Raw genomic sequence first — 27,516 nt, 5'->3', positions numbered from 1 at the left:
GTCACTTCCAGGTGGAATCGAGCGCCATTTTGTCCAGAACGTTACGGTTCTGAAGTGAATTTATGACAAAAGATCAGAAATTAGAGGGGGGGAGAAACACCATTGAGCGAGCGCCAGCCAGTCAGCGGCGGAAAGTTTGGAAAGCGGGCTCAGGTTAGTGGGGCGAGGGAATTTGGCGCGCAATGGTTTGAGTGGGAAGGGGGGTGGCGAGAGTGAAGAGCTCCCTCTCTCAGCCCTGCCTGGTAGTGAGGGGCTGAGCTAGCGGCTCCGGCTGGCTATCACTCCCCTGCCAGAGGTGTCCCTCCTGCCTTCCACACCCCTTTTACTCCAGCTCAAGAGGAGCCATGCGTCTTTTAACAGAACTGCACCTTTTAAACTCTGACTAAACTGGCTACTCTTACTGATGCGAATGTGTCTGAGCTGTTTGGGATTTATTTTTATTTTTCTCTCACTCACTTGCTTTCTTTCGCCTTGTAAATAAGTGTCAGCCAACAACAGGTGAGTGAGTTCACTGCAGCCCGGAGCCTGTGTTGCTGCCGGTGGGAGCAGAGGGAGGGGGCAGTACCTGGGCTGTACCTCACCTTATCTCCCCGTGCAAGAGGATGCCTTCAAACTTGTTCAAAGGCGCAAACTTGTACCGTTGTTTTATGAATGACACCCCGCAAGACTGAGAGGCACAAAAAAACACAGATACACTGATTTCCCTCGCAAACCAAGCTACTGGCGTGAAGTGTAGCTGTGCCAGGAGAAGTGAACATTTGCCTCTTTAAAAATCGCATCCAGCATTTTTTTTAAAAAAAGTAACTTCGATTAGTGTTTAGCTGTGTGATATTTTTCGGGGGAGATGCGGCAAAAAAACTAAATTGATTTAATGCAAAGCACATTTTGAAGAAATATATGCACGCACTTGAGAAACATCTTCCAGAAGTTGGAGATGTTCTATTTATTGGAATCACTGCATTTGATTTGGTGTACTCTCTGCCATTCATTATTATATTGAAAAGTGGTGGTGAGGATGGGAAGAATTTTAAATTTTTATGCACAATACTGATGAAACATTGCACTGTTAAGAGTACTTGCAGTGCTGTATGTTCCACGTGATGGCTAACTTTTGTTTTGAAGGTTTGCAACAGTCAGTGTAAACATTGGGGTAAATATAGCCCATCGGCAGTCAAAATCGAACCAAATTGGTTGCAAGTGTCTTTTTTTTAACTCCGGGATTACTAAAGTAGCAATTTTAGACAGAACATTTATTGAATTCTATATTAACTTGATTTTGACTACTATAACAATGCCTAAGAAGTGGTGTGTATATATCTCTTTTTTAATGAGTATTTCTAAACTAGTCTAATTTATCCTGATTCCCTTCTTGTTTCTTCCAGTCTTAGTACAGCCAGCCACGTGATCAGCTGGTCTTTATTTCTATTTGACGGGCTCTCAGCCAATGGCAGTGAAGAAGAACTGAGTGGGGCGGGTGTTGCCTTGTTTCAGGTCAGTATTTAATCACGTGACTGTTTCCTTGGTAACAGCTCATTGGGTTCTGAATGGTGTGATTGGTCTCTGGAAACAAGGTGATTGGAATGTTGATCTGTCATTGGTCAGTCAGTACTGTATTGCTGCACTGTATTGGTTGACTGCAATCACGTGAGCACAAATGAATTACATCACAGGCAGTGACATCAGGACAGCTTCCAATTGTTAAGTAATTTTTCATGGGATATGGAACTAATTGTGTAACATAGACATGGACTATTTGGTCCAAGTGGTGTATGCTCCACCAGCTGATGCTTCTCACCCTGTTTTTCTCCCTCATGTAGTTTCCTCTTGGATGCTATTCGCCTCATGTAGTGGGGAGTTGCATAATCTGGATGGCAAAGTTTCTCCTGGATTTATTAAATGCTTAAAAATTGCCCCTTAGCGTCCTGAGATGTGTAGGTTTGGGGGATTAGTGGGTAAAATATGTAGGGATATGGGGGTAGGGCCTGGGTGGGATTGTGGTCAGTGCAGACTCGATGGGCCGAATGGCCTCTTTCTGTACTGTAGGGTTTCTATGGTTTCTATATTTACAGCCCCTGGTTTAAGACTATCAGAAGTGGAAGCATCTTCTCTGCATACACCCTATCATAACCTTTCATAATTTTATCGACCATTATCAATGCACTTCAGCTTGTAGTGCTATTTTTTCTAGCATGAAGAACCCAGCCCCTTAGTTAATCCTCTTGGTTACTACCCCTCCATTCTGATGTCAGCCTTGTAATTATTTTTGTCCCTTTTGCTAATGCCTGTATCTTTTCAGTTTTCTACAGTCATGGATTGGGTTGTTGTACTGTTCTTTTACAAACAAGACACATCATGAAAGCAAATACACAACGTATGCTACATTTCCTATGATATAAGAAATAGCCACTTAATTTGAAAACAACCTGATGGGTAATCACTTTTATTTCTTAAAGTCCAAGTATTGTACAGCCATTCCTTTTCTCCATTTACTTGACCAATGGTTTTCAAATGTTTGTAACTTGCTGCCTCGTTCATGACTATTGATGGATATTATGGAGGCCACTTGCAACTCTATCCTTTCTTGGAATCTCAGGAACTGTTGACATGTTCATTGAGACCCCTGGCCTAACTTTAAAAAAGTACCAACTATCCAATGACTGTACGTATAACTGCATCCTAGCAGAGGGAATAAAACTTGAGTAACAACCAGTTACTAAGCCAACAAATTGAGCATTAATGACCCCCTAGTGTCAGGTGATAAGACCAAGATGATGCTTTATTACTCTACCAAATATTCCTGAAAAACAAGGTGCAGTTGGCTGCGAATACGTTTATCTGCTTCTGCCCATCCCACTGGTCAGTGAAATTCTCCTTAGCTTTTTAAATAAATTAGTATATTGATACACTAGTATGTGTGGGTCATTGCCTTTTTGCTGTTGAAGTATCTCAGTGATCGGCTTAGTTATAATTCTTTAGCATTGGATTGAGACTTGTAATTGAATTTTACTTTTGACTCTCTTTTCACACAGTCTCTCAGCAATATTCAGCTACTGTCTGAACAGAAGATGAAAAATTGGCAGGTAGAAATCTTCCTGCACTGTTGAAACTCACTGTTCCATCAATGGTATTTGTGATTGTCCTGTCTTAAGGAGTATGCCTGCTGGAAAAATTTGACCAAATCGATTGACTTCAGTGATTCTCCACAACTTTATATCATCATTGCTTTGATGGAAACTATCCAGACTACTGCTGTGGTTGGCCCCTTGTCACCAGATCACACTTGTATCCCTCACCGCGCACAACCCTACCTCATTTTGTGTCCTCTGTTGGAAACAAACTTCCCAAATCGTACATCTAACTGTACTTCAGAAGTCCCAACTCGTAGCGTTTGGCACACTCCATTCATCACGTTATAGATGCAGCTGTTGATCTGTTCAGCCATTTCTTGTTCCCCCACCTTTGCCCTTGTGCCTAGCAAACCCCAACTCTCCCATCCTGGTCATTTCTTCAGTATGGCCCACATCTTTGCATCAAGTCCAGTGTTGCAGATTTTAAACCACCTTGATTTGGCCATCGGTCAGCAGACCTTTTTTCTATCTCAGAACATGATTGGGCTGCACTGCCCTCAGTTAACATGGCTCACTAACCTAGGTCATTCTCTCAAGTAAAGATAACTCCCTGCTTTTCTTCACCATTAACCATTGGAATTTATTTGAAATGAATGTGAAGGAGCCAAGTACATGCAGTTTATAGATTTCTTGTCAATAAGGTTGAGACCATCTGGTCAGCTGATCAGATGGTCTCAACTCTTACTCATCAAACCAAGGCTTGCAACCTATGTCATTTTTTTAGTAGTTTGTTTCGCCATATGCCACCCTCATTTCCACTGAACAGTTGACTACTGAATTTGCCTTCCTATTTCCCATGCTAACATTGTAAATTATGTTTTATGTTTTTAAGATTACTATCATCACTCCCTCTTAGAAATCTCACCCTGAATCTATTATTCTCAAAGTCCTATCTCCTATCCAGTCTTCCTTTCCACTTAAGTGTTTGAATCTAATCCTTGCCCATCTTTCTTGTTACTCCATAGAATTATTATAGAACCATAAAATTCTCTTCTACCAGGTTTCTGTAGCATTAAAATGGCTGTAACCAAAAACACATGCATCTTCTGACTGGTCATGGTTCAAGATTGACTTACTGCTGCCCAATAACCGGTGGGAACTTTATGTATAAATGAGTATCCATGCATGTATACAGAAGGAAAGTACACAGTAAATGGTGGAGCCCTTAGAAATATTAGCAGACAGAAGGATCGAGGCATGCAGATCCACAGTTCCCTGAAGGTGGCAACTCAGGTGGTTAAGAAGGCGTATGGCATGCTGGCCTTCATTGGTTGGGACATTGAGTATAGGAATTGGAAAATCATGTTGCAGCTGTATAAGACTTTGGTTAGGCTACATTTGGAGTATTGTGTACAATTCTACCAGAATGATGTTGATGCATTGGAAAGGGTGCAGAAGAGATTTACCAGGATGTTGCCTGGTTTGGAGGATATGGGTTATGAAGAAAGGTTGAACAAACTTGGATTGTTTTCTTTGGCACGTCGGAGAATGACGGGCGACCTGATAGAGGTTTACATTATTATACGTGCTTGGGTAGAGTGGATAGTCAGTCTTTTTCCCAGGGTTGAAGGGTCACTTACCTGGGCGCATAGATTGAAAGTGAGAGGGGGAAAGTAGACGGGGAATAGAGAAATATGAACCACGTAGAGGCAAGAAAATATTAGCGAGGAATCTGTGTCAGCATAGACTTGGTGGGCTGAAGGGCCTGTTCTGTGCTGTACTGTTCTTTGTTCTGTGTGCCCAAAATAAAAAGGCACCAGGCAACGATCATAACTTGGAAAAGCTAAGCAAACTTTTTAGTTAGAACTTTGCACAGAGCTGAATACTGTGGAAATAATGAAGGGATAGTTAACAAAATATCCATTTATGAAAAAAGTGATGTAACTGATCTTTGACAAGTTGTTTCTCACAATGAACAGAATCAGCAATATCTGTATTCGTAGGTGGTTCATTTCTAAGGACATCATAGTGAAAGCAGAGGAATGTAAGTTGGTTGCCTCCATGCACTTTGCAGCCACAATGGTTCCCATCAAAGTTCTTGCCAAGAAAAGGTCTACTGGCCCTATTTGTTTGAACAGGTTTGTTAGAAAGGTTTTACAAATAATATACATACGCAGCTGCTGCAGCAAGACTCCAATACTTGAAGCTAAATTGTCACTTTGGAGAAGAACGTTCCAGATATTTGAAAAATCAATGCAAGATGCTCACCTTGCTTGCAATCAACTTATGCAACAGTACTTGGAAACTGAGCTCCCAGTGACCATATGCTAATATGAATGAGAAATCAAGAATCTACTCACCCAGTTTAAAAGACACTGGGCTTTTCAATGCTGAGCAGTAAAATTCAATCAATCTGCACTTTTAAGTCAAAAAGGGGAGCCAGGTATGGAAGTCTGTGCCTGGATGAAAGTGTGCTGCAGGCTAGATCCAACCCACAGGCTTTGTTTGACATCCTTGCCCTAGGCTCTGGATTCTCTTCCCTAAACTAGTTCACCTCTTTCACCTTTAAAACCCATTTGCTTTTTGTCATTTTTCCCTTGCCTTGACAATTTTTTTCTGATTATACTTTTGCTGTGCCTTTTGGGTGCTTTTTATGTTAAAAGTGCTATATAAATCCAACTTTTGTTGTTACTCAGCTTTCAGAAGTTAATGTGATAGGTTGCTGCTACAAACTGAACTTGTAAAACTTTGGGACTAATTGGATAGCTCCCTCAGAGTCAACATAGGCATGATGGCCTGTGCTGTATTCTGTAGACTAGTCATCAAGTCAGAGTCCATCCTTATTTCGCTTAAATTTGTAATTGAATATTACTTGGTGGGAGATCATAGTTATTATTTCAACTGACTTTTATGGTTCCTGAGAAATTTCTAGCTCTACAATCAAGGGTAAACATCCCAAATGTATCTGATTGTACCAAAACTTACAAACCATCCCACTTAATGATCCAGCATGACAATGAGAATAATATGAAACGGCCTTCAGACTTGGAAAAAGACTTCTCCTCTTGGGCAAATTGGATTACCTTGTATTCATTTTAATTTAGTTGACTGCAACGGGATTCAATTTTGATGGATCCCAGTCGAGGAGTTTGGAATGGTATCATAGAAAGAAATCATAGAAACCCTACAGTGCAGAAGGAGGCCATTCGGCCCATCGAGTCTGCACCGACCACAATCCCACCCAGGCCCTACCCCCACATATTTACCCGCTAATCCCTCTAACCTACGCATCTCAGGACTCTCTAAGGGGCAATTTTTAGCATGGCCAATCAACCTAACCCGCACGTCTTTGGACTGTGGGAGGAAACCGGAGCACCCAGAGGAAACCCACGCAGACATGAGGAGAATGTGCAAACTCCACACAGACAGTGACCCAAGTCGGGAATCGAACCTGGGACCCTGGAGCTGTGAAGCAGCAGTGCTAACCACTGTGCCACCGTGCTGCCCCCTGGATTAACGTTTGACTAATTGGGGGCATATAATCTCAATCAGATTGAGTTTTCAGTCTCTATTTGTGTAAAAACCGTGTGGGATAACTTTGTTCTTGTCGCAATGTATCCAGTTGCAATCCACATTCCAAAATGCAATCCAGAGCAGCAAGGATTCTGAAGGTGGATGAAGCTGCCATTTATGTTCTGAAGTTTTGCTTTATTGCCTTTTGGGAGTTGGGGAATATATCTATGCAACACCTTCCCTTTGATCATTAACACTTTTTGAAAGGGTAGATTTCTTACAGAAGTAGAACCTTAGCTGGCAAAGTGGCCTTTCCTTCAACTTTTAGTGTAAAGGTTTCATTCATTCTGACTAGTGGCCATGTTTTGGCAGAATATTGTTACATATTTCAGTTTTACAATTAAATTATAACTTCATTCATATGTGCCTTTTAACATTGAAAAATGTCCCAAAGTTCTTCACAGGAGTGTAGCTAAATAGAAGTTGACCGAAAACAGAGGTGGTGTTGTTAGGATTGTGGGGAAGGAATGGAAGCAGTGAAGAGAGTGGCAAGACTAGTGAAGATTTTGAACATGAGGATCAAAATTGTGGGATTTGAGAATGAAGATTTTCATTTAAGGGGTTTGTGCACTGGGAGCCAATGTAGACTAGGAAGGTTTAGGATGTAGGAAGTATGATTTGTAGGCTGCAAAATGAAAAACAGGTCGGAGAGCATTGGAATAATCAAGTCTGAAGGTAATAAAAGTATGGATGTTGGTTTCAGCAGCAGTTTGGCTATGAAGGGCAGAATTAGCTGATACTAAAATGGCAGTAGTCTTGTTGATGACTGGTGTTAGAAGATCAACTCCAAGTTAATATGCTCAGGTTGTAAACAGTTGGGTTCAGCCTAGGAGAGTAGTCAGGGAGGGGAATGGAATCAGCTAGGGAATGGTGTGCGGCTGAAGACAATGGCTTCAATCTTGATGAAGAAATTGTGGCCTATCTGGAATGTTGGGAAAGCAACCTGTCAAGAGGCAGCAGAGGGATTGAGAGAGGTGGTGTTGAAATAGAACTGTGGTGTCATCAATGTGGTGTGGAACATGATCCTCAACTGATGTCTCCGAGATGAGGCCAAGGCTCAATTCTAGGATAGAGGTAATGTGGAAGTGACATTACAGGATATCCTCGACCAAGACTAGACTGTCAACCAAATTGGACAATGGAAAGGAAGCGTTGGAGGATGATGTGGTTAATTGTGTGGAAAAGGAGGGATAATGCGCCATAGCCACAAGGGATGTAATTTGTGGCATGGATTAGGGCCATTGGCCATTTGTGCTGGGCAGAGTGGAAACCCAATTGGGGAGGTTCAAACATGGAGTGGCAGGAAAGGCATGCACAGATTTGGGAGGCCAAAACACACTCGAGGACTTTGAAGCATGTGGGAGTTAGAAATGCAGAGGTAGTTTGTAAAGCCAGAGGAATCAATGCTGTGTTTCAGGGGTTTAGATAAATGAATGCCATCTCACCTGAGATTGACTCTGGTTTTAATTTAGTTTATATATAAACCCATATCAGTCTTTACGTGACATTCAGTTATGTAGTTTCCTGGTAGGTATGATAGATTAATATCTCTGGTTGCAGCACAGCACGCAAAAAAATTTAACATTTTAGTATATAGCTCTTATTTGAATTTTTATACTTTTAAATCTTGAGTGAACAACTTGGATGCAGCAAAATATTTGGGGAACTTATTGTTTTTGATTGGCCCTAGATAAGCTGGCATTTGAAAAGTATTACAAGGTGTCTGTCACGCCCTTGACTTCAAATCCTTTTTTTTGATCAGCATCTCATCAGTAACTGTTAATCATAAAATCAATGACTTGGAAGGCACAAACCTTTAAAGCAACTTTTGGGGAATTTTTGCAAAGTTATAAACAGCTGTATTTTCTCATTAGACGTTGCAAAACATTTGCCCTGGAATTGAGAGAGCAATTTGTTCTGACCCTGACTGGCCTGTATTTAACTACCTCTTCAAATAGCTCAGACCAGGCATATCATAGTGACATTCACTATGATGTCCTGCTGTTTTTCAGTGCGCTACATTCCCACCTGTCTTAACAGGACATGAACAAGAAGTTAGAGGTGTAATACTTATTAAGCAAGTAGAGGAACAAATAATTCTCATGTCCTTTTCCTGTGTCACCTTTCACCAATCAAATAACACCGATTTTCAAAGATCCTCCTTTTCTGTAATTGCAATTCCTTTTGTCCAAAATTAGATTTCAAGTGGAAGTTACATATTTAATAGGTTGAATCTTTTAACTTTAAAAACATTCAAGTATCTCATTTGAAAGCCTCAGCATCTCCCAAAATCAGACATTTGATTTGATAATTTTGTCTAATGTTGAATATAGATTATGTACTGTGTTTGCAGTGTACAGATTTTCCCAACACACACCAGTACCATATTCGGGTAACTGCTGGCATGTTTATCTTCTAGCAGTTTTTGCTTGATTTGTTTTGAGTATTTTCTTTGTATGAGCGAGAGGAAATATTTCTATTATATGTGCTTGTTGTAATCTTTGATAACAGAAAACATTTAAGCTGAGTATCTTCTCTTTGAGTTCAGTATTCAAAAAAAAGTTAAAACAAACATCTAATTTTTCTTGTTTCGGTCATATTTCAAAACGAAACATTTTAGTTACTGGCACTGCTAACAATTAAATCCAATGTTATTCTCATCAGATACTGAAGCAGTTCATGTCCAAATGCAGCAAGACCTGGACAATATCCAGGCTTGGGCTGACAGTGACAACATTTGCACCACACAAGTGGCAGGCAATGACCATCTCCAACAAGAGAGAACCTAACCATCACTGTCTTGACATTCAATGGCATTACCATTGCTGAATTCTCTACTATCCCCATTCCTGGGGTTACCATTGACCAAAACCTGAACTGGAATAGCCAGATAAATACTGTGACTACAAGAGCAGGTCAAAGGCTAGGAACGCCGTGGAAATTAACTCGCCACCTGACTCTCAGAATCAGTCCACCTACAAGACAAAAATCAAATGTGATGGCATATTCTAGTGCCTGGATGAGTATAGCTCTAACAGCACTCAAGAAGCTCAATACCAATCCGGACAAAGCAGCCGACTTGATTGACATCCCTCCTACAAACATTCCCACCCTCCATCACAGGCAAACCATGGCAGCAATGTGCACCCACAAGTGTGTGCCATCTACAAGATGCACTGCAGGAACTCACCAAGACTCTTTGGGCAGCAACTTCCCAGCCCATGACCGCTGCCATCTAGAAGGACCTGGACAGCAAACACATAGGAACATCACCTGCAAATTCTCCGCCAAGCCACTCACCATCCTAACTTGGAAATATATAGCCATTTCTTCACTGATGGGTCAAAGTTCTGAAACACCCTCTCTGACAACTGTGGGTATACCTTCATAACATGGACTGTAGTGGTTCAAGAAGGCATCTCACCACCACCTTCTCAAAGACAATTAGGGATGGGAAAGAAATGCTGGCCTAGCCAGTGATGCCCACTCCTCTAAATTAATTTTTTTTTAAACTTGAATGCTTTTATGTTTTAAGAAACTGGATCGATGGGGAAGAAGTGTGGGAAGTCACTGGCCCCTCAACTTGCCTCTGGTTAGAACAAGGGATAGGGTGAAACACATGGAGAGATAATGATGATGGTGGGGGGGGGGTTACACAACGGGAAGGAAAATATATAGAGGACCGTTGATATTTGTTCATGGAATCTGAGCGTTTCTGCTAAGATCAATTCATTGCCCATCTTTAATTGCCTATGAGCTGCTAGTTTAATTGCTGTAGTCCATGTAGTGTAGGTACACCCACAGTGCTATTGGGTAGGGAGTTCCAGGAATTAGGCCCAGTGGCAATAAATTTCTGTGTCTGATGGAAGGCAGGCTGTGTTTTAAAGAGGAATTGGATACGCTCCCAGGGTTAAATTTGCCGGACTACAGAAAAGGATAGGAGAGTGGGATGAACAACATTCAGCTTGAGAGATGATATAACCATTGTACGATTCTGTTCTATAACTTGGAAGGGAACTTGCAATGTTGCCCTTTGTCTGCTAGCCTATTTCTAGGTGAAAGAGGTCATGGATTGGAAGATGCTGCCAAAGCCTTGGCAAGTTTTAAATGGTAATACTGCAGTCTGGTGCTGGTGGTAAGGAGCGAATGTTAACATGGTGAATGAGATGCCAAATCAGCATGCTGCTTTTCCTTGAGTGTTGTTGGAGCTGCCCTCATCCAGGCCTTGACTTGTGCCATGTGGATGACCGGCTTTGAGGAGTCAGGAGATGAGTGGTGACCCCCAGGATGATTGTACGGAGTTTGGTGATTGTAAGGCTGTTGAATGTCATGGGGAGGTGATCAGGTTTTCTTGTTGGAGATGGTCATTCAGCTCAGGCCTGAATGCTGTCCAGGTCTTACTGCATGCAGCCACTGACTGTAAAGTATCCTAGTAATAAAGTAAGATTAATGGGTCTTTTTGTGAATGTGAAGTATTCATAATATGAAAGGTGAACGAGTGACACAAATAGAGATAAATAGTGAACATGGTTGGGAAATATTCAAGAGAACACAATGCTTTGAAAAGGCAGGATGGACAAAGGAGAAGCTGTGATAGTGAATGTCATATGGAAGGACAGTAGTGAGGAAGGATCATGGCTCAAAGAATCAGGTAACACAATTAATATGGATGGAGATTAGGATTGATAAGGGTCAGACCGTGCTGATTTGAGTCATTTATAGGCCCCCTAATAGTTGTATCACTGGACAAGGCATTAAACAAGAAATGATTGGTGCTTGTATCAAAGATAATGTAGTAATCATGGAGGACTGTGGTCTTCATATAGACTTGGCAAATCAAATTGGCAATGATGGTCTAGGTCAGTGGTTCCCAAACTTTTTTCACTGGGTCGTACTTTTGGAATTAAAAATTTGCTCGCGCCACACCAAATTTGTTATTGAAAGAAATACATTCAAAATCAACTCCTAGCAGTGCTTGATTCATAACATAGAACACAACTACTTTATAATATGATCATGGGACATCCAGCAAGTATAAAACAATGCATCACTTGATGCTCTTGCTCTCACTTTGGAAAAATATCTATCCATGTTTAAATGTTTCTTTGATTGTCCTTGAATCTTCCCGCCACACTTGCCATCCTCTCTCGCCGCGCCCTTTGGGAACCACTGGCCTAGGTGGTTATGTAGAATGCTTTTGCGACAGGTTTTCTGGAACAATGTTGTGGATCTAATTGATGATGAAGCCATTTTAGATCTAATACTATACTATATGCCAAGTTTAATGAGTAATTTCATAGTCAAGGCTCCTTTGGGAAAGAGTGATCATTGTACCATTGAATTCCATATCAAGTTTGACTCCAGTCCAAAACAAGGATCTCAAACAAAGCCTATGAGCTGACCAAGTTTGGTTAATTAGACTAAGCGACATGGCCAGAAACATCTAAACAATTCAAAATGTTCAACAAAATTACATTCTATTAAAGAAAACTTGCCATCAGTGGCATTTGATGTTTCGGATTAAAATAAGGGGCTTATAATGTTGCAAACAATAGTGATAGGCTTGAGGATTGGGAATGTTTTAGAAATCAGCAAAAGTAACCAAAATGATGTTGATGGGTTAAAATAGAATGAGAGTAAACTAGCCAGGAATATAAAAAAACAAATTTGAAAGAATAAGGAAACCGACACATTGAACAAATGCGTCCCAGCATTGAGATCAAATGGGAGCCCCAAGCTTGCACTTGCCGGCAGCAAGTCCAGCTTGGTGATTTTTCCAGGAAGTGGCCTCCAAATTGCCATTTGCGGGTCTTTTAACGGCGACAGATGGCCTCTTGATGCTTCAGACCCAATCTTGGGATCAACAAGTCTGCAGCCTTTGCATCCCCACCAAGGAGGCAGGTGCTGTTGTGGTAGGTCATGAACTATTGAGCTTCACAGCTTAAAAATGAACAAAGTCTAGACAGGTCCAGTGGGATGGAGAGGAGATTGCTGTATCAGGATTGAGTGTAATGGCAACTTTTCACATTTGCCTTCGAGGCTGCAAAATCGCCCTTAATTTGTGGCCTCAACCAGCATTATTGACTGCCTGCATCCAACAAGTGGGCAGCCAATCTGATTCTCGGCCTGACCTAAGGGAAGTTCCCCAGGGGCAGGAATGCATTGGTCATTATCCTGAATTGGCTTGCTCCCATTTTCCCCACTTCCCTGTCGGCAAATCCACTATCATAGGGCTGGGAAAATTCAACACGCTAATTATGCAGAAATAAAGGAACTAACCAAGTGATTTATAAGATCAAGGTGCTTTCGGCAATCTGGGAATCTCTGCAGAAGAAACCCTACGGCACATCAAGCCTGCACCAACACGTGAGGAACATTTGACCTCCCTAACTAATCCCATTTACCAGCACTTGGCCCATAACCTTGAATGTTGTGACATGCCAAGTGCTCATCCACATATTTTTTAAAGGATGTGTAGCAACCCGCCTCCTCCACTCTCCAGGCAATGCATTCCAGACTGTCACCACCCTCTGGGTTAAAATGCTCCCTAAATTGTCAGCCATACCTGCATAAGCTCCTTGTACAAAGACCAATCTCTCATCAACATCCATTTAAAAAAAATCTGCTTTTCTATTCTTCTCGTAGAGAACAGCTGCTCCCTATCCACCTTGTCCAGGCCCCTCAAAAACTCATAATCCTATACACCTCGATCAGGTTGCCCCTCCGTCTTCTCTGCTCCAACGAAAACAACCCAAGTCTGTTCAACCTTTCCATTACCTGGGATGGAACATTTAAGTTATGTCCTGTTGAATCTCCTCCAGTGCAATCACATCCTCGCCTTTCATGTGGTGACCAGAACTGTGCACAGTGCTCCAACTGTGGCGTCACCGAAGTTCTATACCACTCCAACATGACCTCCCTGTTTCTGTAACATATGCCTTGATTTATAAAGGCAAATGTCCCATATGCCTTTTTCACCACCCCACTAATATGAGCAAAGTATTGAAGAAACAAACAGGACTAAAAGCCGATAAATCCACAGGATCTGATGACCTAAATCCTAGGATTCTTAAAAAGAGGTGGTTGCAGTAATGGTGGATGCACTATTTATTAATTTCCAAAATTCTCTAGATTCTAGACCTGTGTCAAGTTAGTAAATATAGCACTGCTACTTCAGAAAGGAGTGAGAAAGGAAATGGGGGGGGGGGAAACTACAGGAAAACCTGGTTTTATGAAGGACCGGTGGTGTTCGACAAATTTACTTTTTTTTGAGTGGCTAACTAGTTCGATAACTAGAGGGGAACCAGTAGATGTAAAAGACTTCAATTTCCACAAGGCATTAATTATGATACCACACAAAAGGTTAATAGACAAGTTAAGGGCTCATGGAGTTGGGGTAATAGCTTGGATTGGTTAATGAGTAGGAGGCAGAGTACAGCTAAGGAACATTGTCAAGTTGATTGGATCAGTGCTAGGGCCTCAGTGATAGAGACCAAAAAATTATGTATTCAAGTTTGACAATACAAAGTTAGTTTAGATTATAAACTGTAAAGGGGACACAAACTGCTAATGGGTATAGAGGTTTATTGAGTGGGCAACAAGATGGCAGAGTGCAGAGAGGTTATTCTGTCGAGAATAGAAAAACAGAATATTTTGAGACAGCATGAATCTTGTAAATGTTGAGTAGCTTTTGTACAAGGAGCTCAAAGTTGGCATGCAGGTAAGAGCAATAATAAGGAACGCACATAGCATGTTAATCTTTATTTCAAGGTGATTGCAATACCTGTATAAGAATAGGGAAGTCTTGCCACTGTTGTACAGGGCTCTGGTGAGACCATACCTGAAGTACTCATTGCAGTTTTTGACGTCTAGGGAAGAATTTGCTGTATTCCCTCCAATGAAAATAAAGATCAGTAGTTTTGCTTCTGGGGAAGAGAGGAATGCCCTATGAATAAATTGGGCCATGCATTCTGAAGTTTAGAAGAATAAGAGTGATCTAATTGAAACATACAAGATTCTAAAAGGACTTGACTGGGTAGACACAGGTTGTTTTCCCTTGGCTGGGGAATCTACAATATGGGCACAGTCTCTGGATAAGGATCCAATCATCTTGGGGACCGAGACAAGAAATTTCTTCACTCAGAAGGTCTGTGAATTTTTGGAATTGTCCACACCAGAAGGTTATGGGTGCTCCATTTGAGTAAATGTATTGGAACAGGCTAATTAGTGTTTTGTGAATCAAGGGATATGCTGAACAAGTGGGAAAGAGTTGATGGAATGGCAACAGGTTTTAGGCTTACCATGGAAGAAAACCATAGAAACCCTACAGTACAGAAAGAGGCCATTTGGCCCATCGAGTCTGCACCGACCACAATCCCATCCAGGTCCTACCCCCATATCCCTACATATTTTACCCGCTAATCCCTCTAATCTACGCATCTCAGGACACTAAGGGGCAATTTTTAGCATGGCCAATCAACCTAGCCCGCACATCTTTGGACTGTGGGAGGAAACCAGAGCACCCGGAGGAAACCCACGCAGACACGAGGAGAATGTGCAAACTCCACACATTGGTAGTGACCCAAGCCGGGAATCGAACCCAGGTCCCTGGAGCTGTGAAGCAGCAGTGCTAACCACTGTGCTACCGTGCTGCCCATGTACTGCTCCCTTGTATGTTATCTGAGCAAATGCAAATGGTGCTGAACACTGCAATCATCAAATTTCTTCATTTCTGACCTTGTGAACGCAAGATCTTGGAAGGAGATGATGATTGGGTTGAGCACAGTAATGTCATGGGCTTGATGAGTGGCCTCAAAAGCGCAATTGTCTTTCTTTGTGCTCAATATGACTCCCAACTAGTTGAGAGACTTTTTTTTTCCCCCATTGAGTTCAATTTTGCCAGGACTCACTGGTGCTGCACTCATTCAGATGTTGTCTTGATGTTAAGGGCAGTCACACTCGCCTCTCTGGGACTAAACTCTCTAGTCCTGAGTCCAGTCCAAGTCTCTGAGTAGTCCTTTCAGAACCTGAGCTAGGTAGTAGTGAAACGGCAGCCCTCGGAGGCATGACTTCCTCCCAGATGGCAGAAACACATAAAATAAATAAACTTGGATAGAAACACAGAAATAAAGTAGGAGTAGGTCATTCTGCCCAGCGAACCTGGTCGCCATTCAGCATGATCGTGGCTAATCCTCTATCTCAATGCTCTACTCCTGTGCTCTCTGCATACTCCTTTATGTCTTTAGAGTTTAGAAATCTTATCTATTCCTCCTCAGATATATTCAGTGACTTGGCCTCAGCCTTCTGTGGTAGAGAATTCTACAGGTTCACCACTGGGTGAAGTTTTTTTCTCATTTTAGTCCTAAATGGCCTATCATGTATCCTGAGACAATGACCCGTTGTTCTAGATTCCTCCCCCACCTCACCCCAGCCAGAGGAAACATTATCCCTGCATCCAGTTTGTCCAGCCCTGTCAGAATTTTATGTTTTTCATGCACCGCCCCCCCTATAAATTCCACTAAACATGGGCCTAATCAACCCAATTTCTCCTCGTGCATCAATCCTGCCATCCCACGAATCTGTCTGCTAAACCTACGCTGCACTCCCTCAATGGCAAATATATCCTTCCTTGGATAAGGAGACCAAAACAGTTAACAATACTTCAGGAGTTGCCTCAAGTCCTGTACAGATGCAGTAAGATATCTTTGTTCCTATACACTCATCCTCTTGCAATGAAGGCCAGAAAACTATATGCCTTCCTAATTGCTATACTTGCATGTTTGCTTTCAGTAACTGGTGTACAAGCATACCCATGTCCCTTCGTACAGATCATTGGTGAGTCATTGTGTTTGATAGCACTGTTGATGACACTTTCCATTACTTCACTAATGATTGAGAGTAGACTGGGTTGGTGAAGAAGGGGATTTCTAACCAGCTAATAAGATTTATAGGCAGAATGCAGTCTCTCAGGACAGGAGATCAGTAAGGAGTCAAATGATACTTAAGACAAGCTAACACGAACAGTTTACACACATGTGAATGCAGTAAGAGAATCGAAACCAGATCAGCCCTAAGCCTCTTGCGCTCCAGGGCAAGAAGTCCCAGTCTATCCAGCCTCTCCTTATAACTCAAACCATCAAGTCCTGGAAACATCCTAATCTTTTCTGCACTCTTTCTAGTTGAATAATATCCTTACTATAATAGGGTGACCAGAACTCTACACAGTATTTAAAATGTGACCTTACTAATGTCTTGTACAACTTCAAGATGTGCCAACTCCTGTATTCAATGTTCTGACCAATGAAACCAAGCATGCCGAATGCTGCCTTCACCATCCTGTCCACCTATGACTCTACTTTCAAGGAGCTGTGAACCTGTACTCCTAGATCTCTTTAGCCTATCGTTCTCCCTACCATTAACTGAGTAGGTCCTGCCCCGATTCGATTTACCAAAATGCATCACCTCACATTTATCTAACTTAAACTCCATCTGCCATTCATCGGCCCACTGGCCCAATTGATCAACATCCTGTTTCAATCCCGAGATAACCTTCTTCATTGTAAACTTGAAACTTGTCTTTTGTACTTGTATGCTGGGTTCCTCCATCAAATGGGGTTGATCCTGGAGCTGACTTGCCCGTTGGTTTAATTGTCCATCACCCTTTGAAACTAGGTGTGGCAGGATATGTAGTGCTTTGATCTGAGCTATTGATTGTGGCTTTTGATGCTGTCCATAGCATTCCGTGTGCTATGCACGTAATCCTGTTGTAGTTTCACTTCTTTGGTACCTGACTTTCAGATGTCCCTGCTGGTATTCTTGATGTGCTGTCCTGCACTCATTAAATGAGGGTTTGTTCCCTGCTTGATGACAATGGTAAAGTGAGGGATATGCCATCCATGAATTACAAGTTGTGGTGGAATGCTATTATCTGCTGCTGATGTCACATAGCATCATTTGAGGCAGGCAACAGAATGATGGGGCAAGTTTCATTTTCCCCAATGCAAGCTGCAGCTTGCAGCCACCAGTGACTCTTATCTCTTGCATGCCATCTGCCATCTTCTTTTCCTGCCATGTACAATCTTATCCCCTTCCTGCCCCCAATAAGTCCAGTAAAGGGGAGAGGGAGGCACACAGAGGCTGAGAGAAACAGTAACACAAAGATGAGAGAGATTGCAATATTCAGCAGTGAGTCTGGTGTCAGGAAGGATGTGTTAATATATTTTAAGTCCAACAATTTGTGTCCTTCAATGTGAAGGATATCGGTGCTGGTGAATGAAGCATTTCTAATACTTTTTTTGTATCGAGATGCTCCTCGTTGGGGCAACATGTTCATTAAACCCAGCCTGAAAAATGTTGTGCCATTGTAATGATTTTTGAAGATTTCCAAACATCAGCTTTGAGTGAAATTACTAGAAAATCTGTACTGTACACTTGTACTGGTAAACTAAGCCCAGACTGAATTCATTTACGTCATTTCAATTGATAGGTGGGAGGTGGTGCCTTGGCCCTGTTAGCTGGGTCTCCATTGGGACCTATATTTCAGAATCTGCTGTCTGGCCCCTTAAAGGGGTGATCTTTTGAAAGGGTCACACGACTTGGGCTGATTAATCGGGAACCAAGTTGGAGCTTCACTCCAACTTGCTGGGCTTGTCTCAGCAGTTAGATCCTACAGTCATGTCGGGAAGCATTGAATCTGCATCACCCTATATATTATATACATTAGTAAATGTTTATAGTTTGTTCTTAACTGGTGGAACCAAGTTACTGCACAACTGAGAACAATTTGGTTTTAACTCAATGTTGACCTGACTTTCTTTGTTTATTCAGTAACAGTAAAAATGTATCAGCTTCCTGTAACCAAGTTGGAAACCATCCGGAAATCCCGAAAGAAGGTGAAGAGGATCCTCTCTGATATTGGTCTGGAATGCTGTAAAGAACTATTGGAGGTATGTGGCAAGGTGTACCTGTAGGAACTAACGAAGAAAGTGCAAGTTTTTCCATACAGCAATGAAGTGTGTTGTAATGTTAAATACAATTGGGGAATTTCTTTTCTATTCTATTCATTGGTGAATTTTCAACTCTCTTATGCTCTTGTTTATCTGGACCACATTCATTAATGACTCAAAAGGTCTATGTGACATCTGTAATTTGAGGATGTTTAGTTATGATTTCAGACTGCATTCCCCATTTTACCTATGCCTCCACTTTCTCCTTTTCCCAATCCAGCTCAAACATTGTTATTCTACTGTGTGTTATGCTCCATCTGGGGTAGTGGTCTGCCCTTCTGAAAGGGGAACTTGAATTGAAATGTCAATAATACAGGGATTTGAATAGATATTGAATGTGCACTAATTTATTACTATACCTCAACATAAAACAATTAGTGATATCTGATGTGGTTATGGTTACGCTTGTGGCAGGTTGGGGCTAGGTGGTGATGGTGCGTCAATACCATGCTGAAGAAGACATTGGTAAAATTGCAATATGACTTATTTAGGACTAGTGAGTAGAATGCAACTGAAATGGAGAAACCATTTTTAGGTCTTGCTGTTCTAACTGAATGTCAGAGGAATGACCTTTTGTGTACTTTCTATTTTTTTGTACAGTCCATACTACCATACGTGTAAATATTTGTCTAGACTTGCTTTTCTGTTCTTGATGTGTGAATACATTTTTTGTGTATGTAGAAGTGAACAAATGCTAATACTGACTTCACATGATCTGGCAAAATGCCGATACAGGACACTCTTTTGGGGGGGGAGGGGGGGTAGGGTGACGTTTCCACTTTTATTTCTCTACTGAAATATGTCCACTTCCTGAAATCCCCTGGCACATGTGCCTGTGTTCTGGTCCTGATTAACATTGAATGCAGTACTGGAAAATTTTGGATGTAAGCATTATTTGTTAACTTGCGGTCATCAAATGAACTAGTCTTCTCCATGATGTGCACTGTAAATTAAATAGATTCTTTTTGCATGAAATTCAGAACTTTTTTGAACACAACTACAGAAATATGTTCTGTGGTTTTTTTTGTAAATGCCAATGTGCTACAACTAAAAATGTTTGTATTTGCAGGCATTTAAAAGTTATAATCCAGGTGATTACTACATTAAGAACACTTCATGGAACGACCTTTCATTATGGCACCCAAGTAAAAAGCCCAAGGTAATCCAAGTACATGCTTGAGATTCAATTTATGAATTTTAAGTGCAAGAATCAATTTTTCTAATATTTTTTGCTTCATAGCAATTTACAATATGCTTTGAGATTTGGGAGCAGTTCACTAAACCGGAGTCAGTTATCAGAGTTTATCCGCTTTAATAGTATGTCATAATAAGCAAGCTTTAAAAGTAAATGTACAGTCTCTGGTTTTTTTAATGTCGTTTGGCGTAGGCAGTTTAAACCTCCTGAAACCAACTTTTGAAAATCCTGTTGGGGCAACAAGTGTACCTTTTGAAAGCTGTAGAAAAAAGTCACTGTTCAAGAATGTTGCTCTGGATCTAACATTTGGATAGCAAAGTACAAAGCACATAATAAAATATTGACATTAAAGATTTTTCACATTGTTTTGGCTGAAAACTGATATATGCAATGAACTGTGGATAGGTGGGGGAAGGAGGGGGTTTCAAAACAGATTTATATTCTTAGTAATTTACTTGCATCTCCTCTTGTAAAGATGATTCCTATTTTGGGTTATAGTTTCATGGGTGTCAGTCAGCCCTTGTCAAGTGCTCATTATTCATTTGAGAGCCTTGATGGTCACAGAAATATCAATGGCCAAGCTCTGTCCTGACCTGACTCTTTTTTTTAAAAAGAAAAAAATTGCTCCTCTGCTGCTACTTGGTGACCTTAGCAATCAGTAATGGAGGAGTGAGTGTCCGGGCTTCTCCCCAAGCTCTTCCACGGCGGCACGGTAGCACAGTGGTTAGCACTGCTGCTTCACAGCTCCAGGGACCTGAGTTCGATTCCCGGCTCGGGTTGCTATCTGTGCGGAGTTTGCACATTCTCCCTGTGTCTGCGTGGGTTTCCTCCGGGTGCTCCGGTTTCCTCCCACACTCCAAAGATGTGCGGGCTAGGTTGATTGGCCATTCTAAATTGCCCCTTAGTGTCCTGAGATGCGTAGGTTAGAGGGGTTAGTGGGTAAATATGTAGGGATATGTGGATAGGGCCTGGGTGGGATTGTGGTTGGTGCAGACTCGATGGGCCGAATGGCCTCTTTCTGCACTGTAGGGATTCTATGATTCTAAATCTTGTAGTTAGGATCCAATAACAGTGCACATCGACGGTTGCCTGATTCTTATGGCATTGTTTTGGATAAAACATTAATTTGTCATGAGTTGTGTAAGGTGTAATGTAAGTCTCATTTCTGTTCCATTTTAAAAATGTATTTTTTATTTGTAGGCCTACCGAGCCAAACCATATTGCTGCAGCCTGTGTAATTTTTCGACAAAATTTATTTCTGCTTACAAGAGTCACATGCGATGTTCCCATGAGGATGAAATGGATGTGGAACTGATGGTTAGCTGTCCTAATTGTGTATTTATCTCTCATCCCAAGAGCATGAAGAAACATGTTAAAATATTTCATTCTGAATCTCGGAAAGGTGTTGCTAACCATGCGAGTACAGATCAAATACGACCAATCCAACCCAAAATGTTTCAGGGCAAAATGTCAAACCTAGTCCAGCCTGTTTATTTTTGCAGAGTATGCTCATACAAAGATGTATCATTGTACGCCATAAAGAAACATGTTTTTCTCTCTCACTTTGGCAATTTAGTAAATACTTATATTGGTCAGGTAGAGGAACAGGCATTACTTTATGTATATAAGTATTTTTGTAAAGGATGCCAAATGAAAATGGTCACCTATGATGCCTTACTATATCACATTCTGGATAGACATAAGGAAGTGGATGGTCCAGTAAAAGCCACAGTTGGACATATAACAGAGCTGAGGTCTAGGCTACAGATTGCTCCTAAGCCTCAGATGAGCAATTCTTCTCTTCCAGTGCTTCCCAGTGTTGGATCAGCAGCATCACCACCGAATGCCATATTAACTGGACATGTACTTTCCTGCGTTAAGTCATCTGCATCAGCGCACAATGTTAGGCCAATTGGACCAGTATTTTCGTGTGTGAAATCAACAGCCAATATTACCCCACCTGTACCATCAACTTCCTGTGTGAGATCACCTGTGACAACACCCATGCAACAGGCAGTTAATGTATTGACACTTCCTCAAAATATGAAGCCAGTAGCTTTGGGATCATTAAGGCCAAGTATGAATTCTTTCCCTTTACAAAACAATATAATTCCAGTAGCTGTATCCACAGCTGACCCTGGAGGAATTCCAAAACCAGGACATGTTAACCTTGTGTCTGCTACTTTTCAGGTCACCCAAAATAACCTTACCATCCGAGCAGTAGGTCCTGTCCTTCCTCAGGCATTTTTGATGCCACAGGGATTGACCATGGACCGTATCCCAGGAAATGCCCTGCCAGCTGGTTCACAGACAGTGAGACATCTAATCCAGAGTAACAAACATGTCAATGGCGTACCTGCATACACTCTAACCCCAGTTCAGTTTTCTTTGCCTGTTACACCAGGTGATATAACGGGTAACAAACATGGGGTATTTTCAACAACTCAAGTGCCACTTAATATTTCCCAAACAAATACAATTACTTCTGTTTCTCAACAACAAACAAAAGGATCCTCCCCTGAAATTACAGTTACATCTGGAGCAGTGGGACAGAAACAGAGTGCACCAGTACCTGCAGTTATAGACTTGACAACGCAACCTACCAAGGCTCAACAGTGGAAGAGTTGCTCAGTGTGCAGTGCATTGCTGCCACTGAGTGCTTATGATAATCATGTTGCGACAGCACATAAAGCTGTGGAACATTCTAAGAAACCTGAGAAGATTGTAGCCTGTGCTACTTACCTGCAGAGAGTACGTGCTCACATAAGTAAGTGTCTTTTCTGTAGAAGCTATGTGGATAAAAATGCGCTAATTTCCCACTTACTGATGCATGGCCTGACTTGTTTATTCTGCTCTTTGACATTCCATGACCTCTCAAAACTTTCAGAACACGTAAAGACCTTGCATGCTGAGCTGAGATTTGAAGCTGTTGAAAATGTTAAAGATGGAGTTTCAACTATCAATGAAATAAATGGTGGCAGTTTTAACTTTACTATTAAGTTACCAGAAGTTAAAATGGGTCCTAATGATATTCACTTGACACTTATTCCAAACAAAATGTCTTCTCCTCATGCACCTTTAGTAATTGAGGTATGCAGCCAAAAAGAGGTAATTAGTGTGAACGATTCTGTAATAGAAGAGCCTCAAAGTTCAAAATGTCCATTTTGTTCGAAACACTTTTCAAATTCAAAATATGAAAACCATTTGCAGGAAGATCATCACGTTGCATCCATGATTCATCCACTGCTGAAAATACCAGCTTTCAAGTGCATTCATTGCCTTGGTGTGTACACAGATAGCATGACAAATTCAACAATATCTCTTCATCTATTGCGTTGTAGAGGCCTTAATAAACAGCAAAATAACACTTTTCAAAAATGCGTTCAATCGAAGCGTGAGTTTCCAGAAACTATCAAGAAGCACAAGAATGAACTTCCAAATGGGAATAAGAGAGATTTGGCATTTTCCCCTCCTAAACGAGCAAAGGCTGATGCGATGACAAACAACTATGACTATTCCCCTGTGGAACTGAATGACACTGCAAGCACTTCACACACTCCCCCATCATCGAACCCATCTACGGTTTTGGCTCTGGTTCCAAAAGGCTTTGAGGACCGTTCTTATGACGAAAGGAAGCTATTCGTACTTGACTACTTTCACAAGCAACCGTACCCCAGTAATAAAGAAATTGAGATGTTATCTTCGGTCTTGTGGCTGTGGAAGAGTGATGTTGCCCTTGTGTTCAGCACTAAACAAAGACTGTGCTTGAAAGCAATGAAGTATAAACCATCTGTGCTTTTGGGATTCAATATGTCAGAATTAAGGAAAGTGAAACATAATCTAAAACTGGGTAAGATTTGATTGGGGAAATAGCTGCCAAAATTTGTACAAACTTGCATAAGCCGTCTGCATCAAGTGGAAACGTTGACACAGCTGATCCACAAATTGTGTGACATAAGCATAGGGCGCCATTTGTAATCTTGGACAATCAAAATAACAGTAAATGGGCAGATCATTTTGCTTTTTAGGGGGAGGTATTGTGTGCCTTTTGTTCCACACTTTGACTAATATTCCTCGTTGGAAACTAGAGGCCACAATGAACCTAAATGGAAATGTTTAACTTGAATCCTTAAAGCCAAAAATGTTGTCATGTTTATTTAAAACTACTTAGTATGTTGTCTGGTTACCCAGTGGTTTGCAGAAATATGTAAACTTTATACATAAAAGCAAGAGAGAATTTGTTGGTATTGGGCAACAATACATGTGTCGTGCTGCCAGTATGTTGCTGCAGGATGAGATTAATATACAACCCTGTGATCTTTGATCAATCTCATTTGCAGAACAATCTTTATCTGCCTTGTCATTTTTATTTTTAATTAACTTGGTCAATGTGGAAGTCTCCTTCCTCTGGGGAAATGTATTGGAGTATCTGCATGCAGGAGAGCAAGAAAAATACTACAGATTTGGTCATGCTTGCTGCAGGGATGCTTCTGACAAAGCCTTTGCCTCTTTGCATAAGTATTACTTTGCTCATTTGAATGATTCAAATAATCACCAATGAGGGTTTTAACTGCCTCTTTCCCATTTTATCTACTTTCTTCCCACAGAATTAGGCATTTAACCCCACACTTGCGAAACGTCAGACCACACTCACCGCCCTTAATTAGTTAGCATTACAAATCATTTAATTCCCTCCAGTAATTTCCAATGACTTGCATTTACATTACATTTAATAAAAACAAGTTTTACTGCAGATGATTGAGGTGTTGAAATTATAATCTTAAATATGTTGTAAAAAGGGCACATTTTGAATAATTGCACCAATAATTAAAAGCAATTCTAATGTTACTAATTCAGTAGTTTCTGTTGCTGCATTGTAAAGTATGAGCAGTTTTTTCGACCTTTGCCTGTCAGTTCTGAAAGGTCTAAATGCGACTTTTTGTAAAACTGATTTAATACTGTTTCTGTACTGACTCTCTTCTAGGTAATAACCTTGTAGATATATAGAGATGGAAGAAATTAATAACACACGAGTGCAGTCTGATCACGAGACTGCATGTCTGAATATTTCAAAATACATGGTTTGCTTGTTATTTAGGTAATGCTCAGGTGTGATCATGATACCGAAGCATTTTACATAAATTCAAATCTTGCCTCCATGTTGTTGAAATTGCAGTGGTTTTTCAATTGAAGACTGCTTATTATATGATCTGAAATTATATCATTGAATACAGATTTAAGAGCAAGAAAATGATGCTTATCCACAGCAAACTGGGTTCATTTTGCTGATAGAAAAGCTCCATCCAAACTGATGTAACATTAATTTGAACCATCAACAGTACCGTCCACCAGCCTTTTTACAAACTCTTATGTGAAATCTTTTCTTCTGCTCCAGAGTGCTACGTACTAGATAAACTGTGCTGACTTTCAGTCTATATCCAAGCAACTTCCTAATTAAGTGAATCTTGTGCTCCTGAAAGAGTCTCACTAGCTCTTGCAAAGATGCTTTTTTCAACTAATAGCAATTGCATCTATGAAGATGAGTTTGGAACTGTCACAAATACAGATGTTGTATTTTGATTTCCCTTTCACAAGCCCTGCAGAGTTTGCATTCTTATCTCAAGATATGAAATTTGTTTTTGAGGAATATTCAATTATTACTCTTATGGTTTTGTGTGACGTGTTTAACTCAGCTTCTGATTTGCTCATGCTGAATTGTAAATTGCTAAATCCAATCCACTCTTGTGACAGTTAAGCATTTGATTTCTGACCAATAGATGTTGCAAAGTTCTGTCATCACTGGAAGTGACACTGGTAAGCAACATTGCTGTATGGATTACTTTATTTTTGTGAGTATCCTTTAATTTTCGGATCAAAGCACTGACTTACCTTCTTCGCAACCTTGTTTGGCTGATTACTCTAGGCTGATTGTGAATTGATTCAAAGCAGTGAAGATCATTGCAGCAGCAGACAACTGCTGCTCGTGAGTAATGCCTAATTGGAGGCAAAGAAACAAAATCCAGTACCTGACTCTTTCAGGTTGTTTTTAAACCACTTTAATCGTTACCTCTTTTAATTTTCAAATTAATACCTGCGGTCATCTATTCACAAAAACACCAATTTTATTTTGTGTCTATTCCCTATGCATCCTTCTTCCATGAGCAAAGACTTGAGTTTGGAAAATAAATTGAGACAATGATGCCCATCTGTATCCATCAAATGTTGACCATCTCTACATAAGTATTAGATCGTTTTTAATTTTTGATATTTTCCCTCCTTCCTGAAGCTGCTTGGTTAAACAATGGCATTGAATCTCGCATGTTTCCGTGGTAATTGGGTATGGACCTAACATCCTACAGACTTTTACTAATCAAGCTGATTCATAATCACATCTTTCACTGTGTTGCTTTTGGTTAAAGAAACATGGATGAATTTTGTGGAGAAGGCAGGGGAGTAAAATGAGGTGGTCCAAGATACATAGTAGTGAGAACATGAGTTATATGTTGTGTGGACTATAAGTCAACATAGGGTATCAATTAGTAGTTGAAAACGAAGAGCAACATTTTTGGTTTGATTATAATTGCATTCTGATTGTCCTTGATCACAAAGTATTAGTCTAAAGTACACCATGGATTTGACAGCCTATTCAGTTAAACAATAATTGAACTCATTCTTGTTTGAGTTTTCAAAATGAACTATTTACTGCAAGTAGATGACTTTTAATGTACTGTATAGCTTTGATATTGACTCACTTCAGTGCAGTATCATTCACGTTTACATGGCTTTGCAGCTTAATGATGTATTAATACATTATTCCCTACTGAGCAGTTAAACCCCACTGTATCCTCAAAACGTGCAGTTAAATTTTTTATGGAAGAGAAAATGAATGCTTTACATGGTAGGATTATGGATTGCTCTTAATGTACCATATTCAAAATTGTAAGTTTTTTGAGCAAAATCAGATTTAAAATCTGTTATACTGGCCTGATAATTGCTTTTAATTTGATATATTTAAACACAGGATCTCAACAATGTTGGTCTTTCAGAATAGCAAAAGATTTCTTAAATGTACTTGAGCGGTGGTGGTGATCAAGACCAAAGGATAAAATTTGTTTCTATACTGCTTTTATTGCTCAATAAAATAGATGAGTTTTACATTTTTATAAAGGGTGCATATTACCGAGCATACATGACATAATCAATTTGTATGTCAATTTATGTGCACCTCCAGCACTTGGCTCATAATGTAAGCTGGTTAAGCTGTCACTTGTTTTTAACTTGTTGATTGGTTTGCTGTTGTACACCAGATATGGTTAGTCCTGGTTTTTTCATAGTTACTGTATTTTCAGTATGAAAATGTGCTTGTGATCCATGCGGTTCTACGTTGTGTTGACAAGTTTTTTTTTGTGCAGCTTGTTAGTGATGTAATTATTTGTACATAGTATTACAAAATATGTTTTTAAAGCATTTTTTTCTGTATTTGTGCTGTGATTTGTTTTGTAATATGACCTTTTTCCCAGAGCAAAAGACCTTTTTTATGAAGTACTATATTAGGGTTTGGGGTTTTGTGGCCTTTTTTATATTCATTCATTGTGAGTAGTTGGATTTTGCTTAGTACAAAATAAAATCAATCAAATTCCTTTTGCATTTTTGGTCATCAATTTTTCAACCTCAT

At 40.5% G+C, this 27,516-nt stretch overlaps 1 protein-coding gene across 2 annotated transcripts; it reads left to right on the top strand.

Moving 5' to 3' along the window:
- On the top strand, positions 1-27,480 carry LOC144511371 (activity-dependent neuroprotector homeobox protein 2-like). Of its 2 annotated transcripts, XM_078241678.1 has the most exons (6): positions 1-153; positions 1,383-1,491; positions 3,030-3,080; positions 18,468-18,586; positions 19,716-19,805; positions 21,042-27,480. In XM_078241678.1, exons 4-6 carry the CDS (start codon positions 18,479-18,481, stop codon positions 23,700-23,702), a joined length of 2,859 nt encoding a protein of 952 aa, XP_078097804.1. In that variant the 5' UTR covers positions 1-153; positions 1,383-1,491; positions 3,030-3,080; positions 18,468-18,478; the 3' UTR covers positions 23,703-27,480. The 2 variants fall into 2 exon arrangements, with proteins under 2 accessions (XP_078097804.1, XP_078097796.1); XM_078241670.1 differs by lacking the exon at positions 3,030-3,080 and having other exon boundaries at positions 17-153.
- Positions 27,481-27,516: the final 36 nt, after the last annotated feature.

Source organism: Mustelus asterias, chromosome 2 (assembly GCF_964213995.1).
Source record: "Mustelus asterias chromosome 2, sMusAst1.hap1.1, whole genome shotgun sequence".
Taxonomy (NCBI): Eukaryota; Metazoa; Chordata; class Chondrichthyes; order Carcharhiniformes; family Triakidae; genus Mustelus; species Mustelus asterias.
Note: the sequence above shows the minus strand (reverse complement) of the source record. Positions and strands in the feature narration are given on the sequence as shown.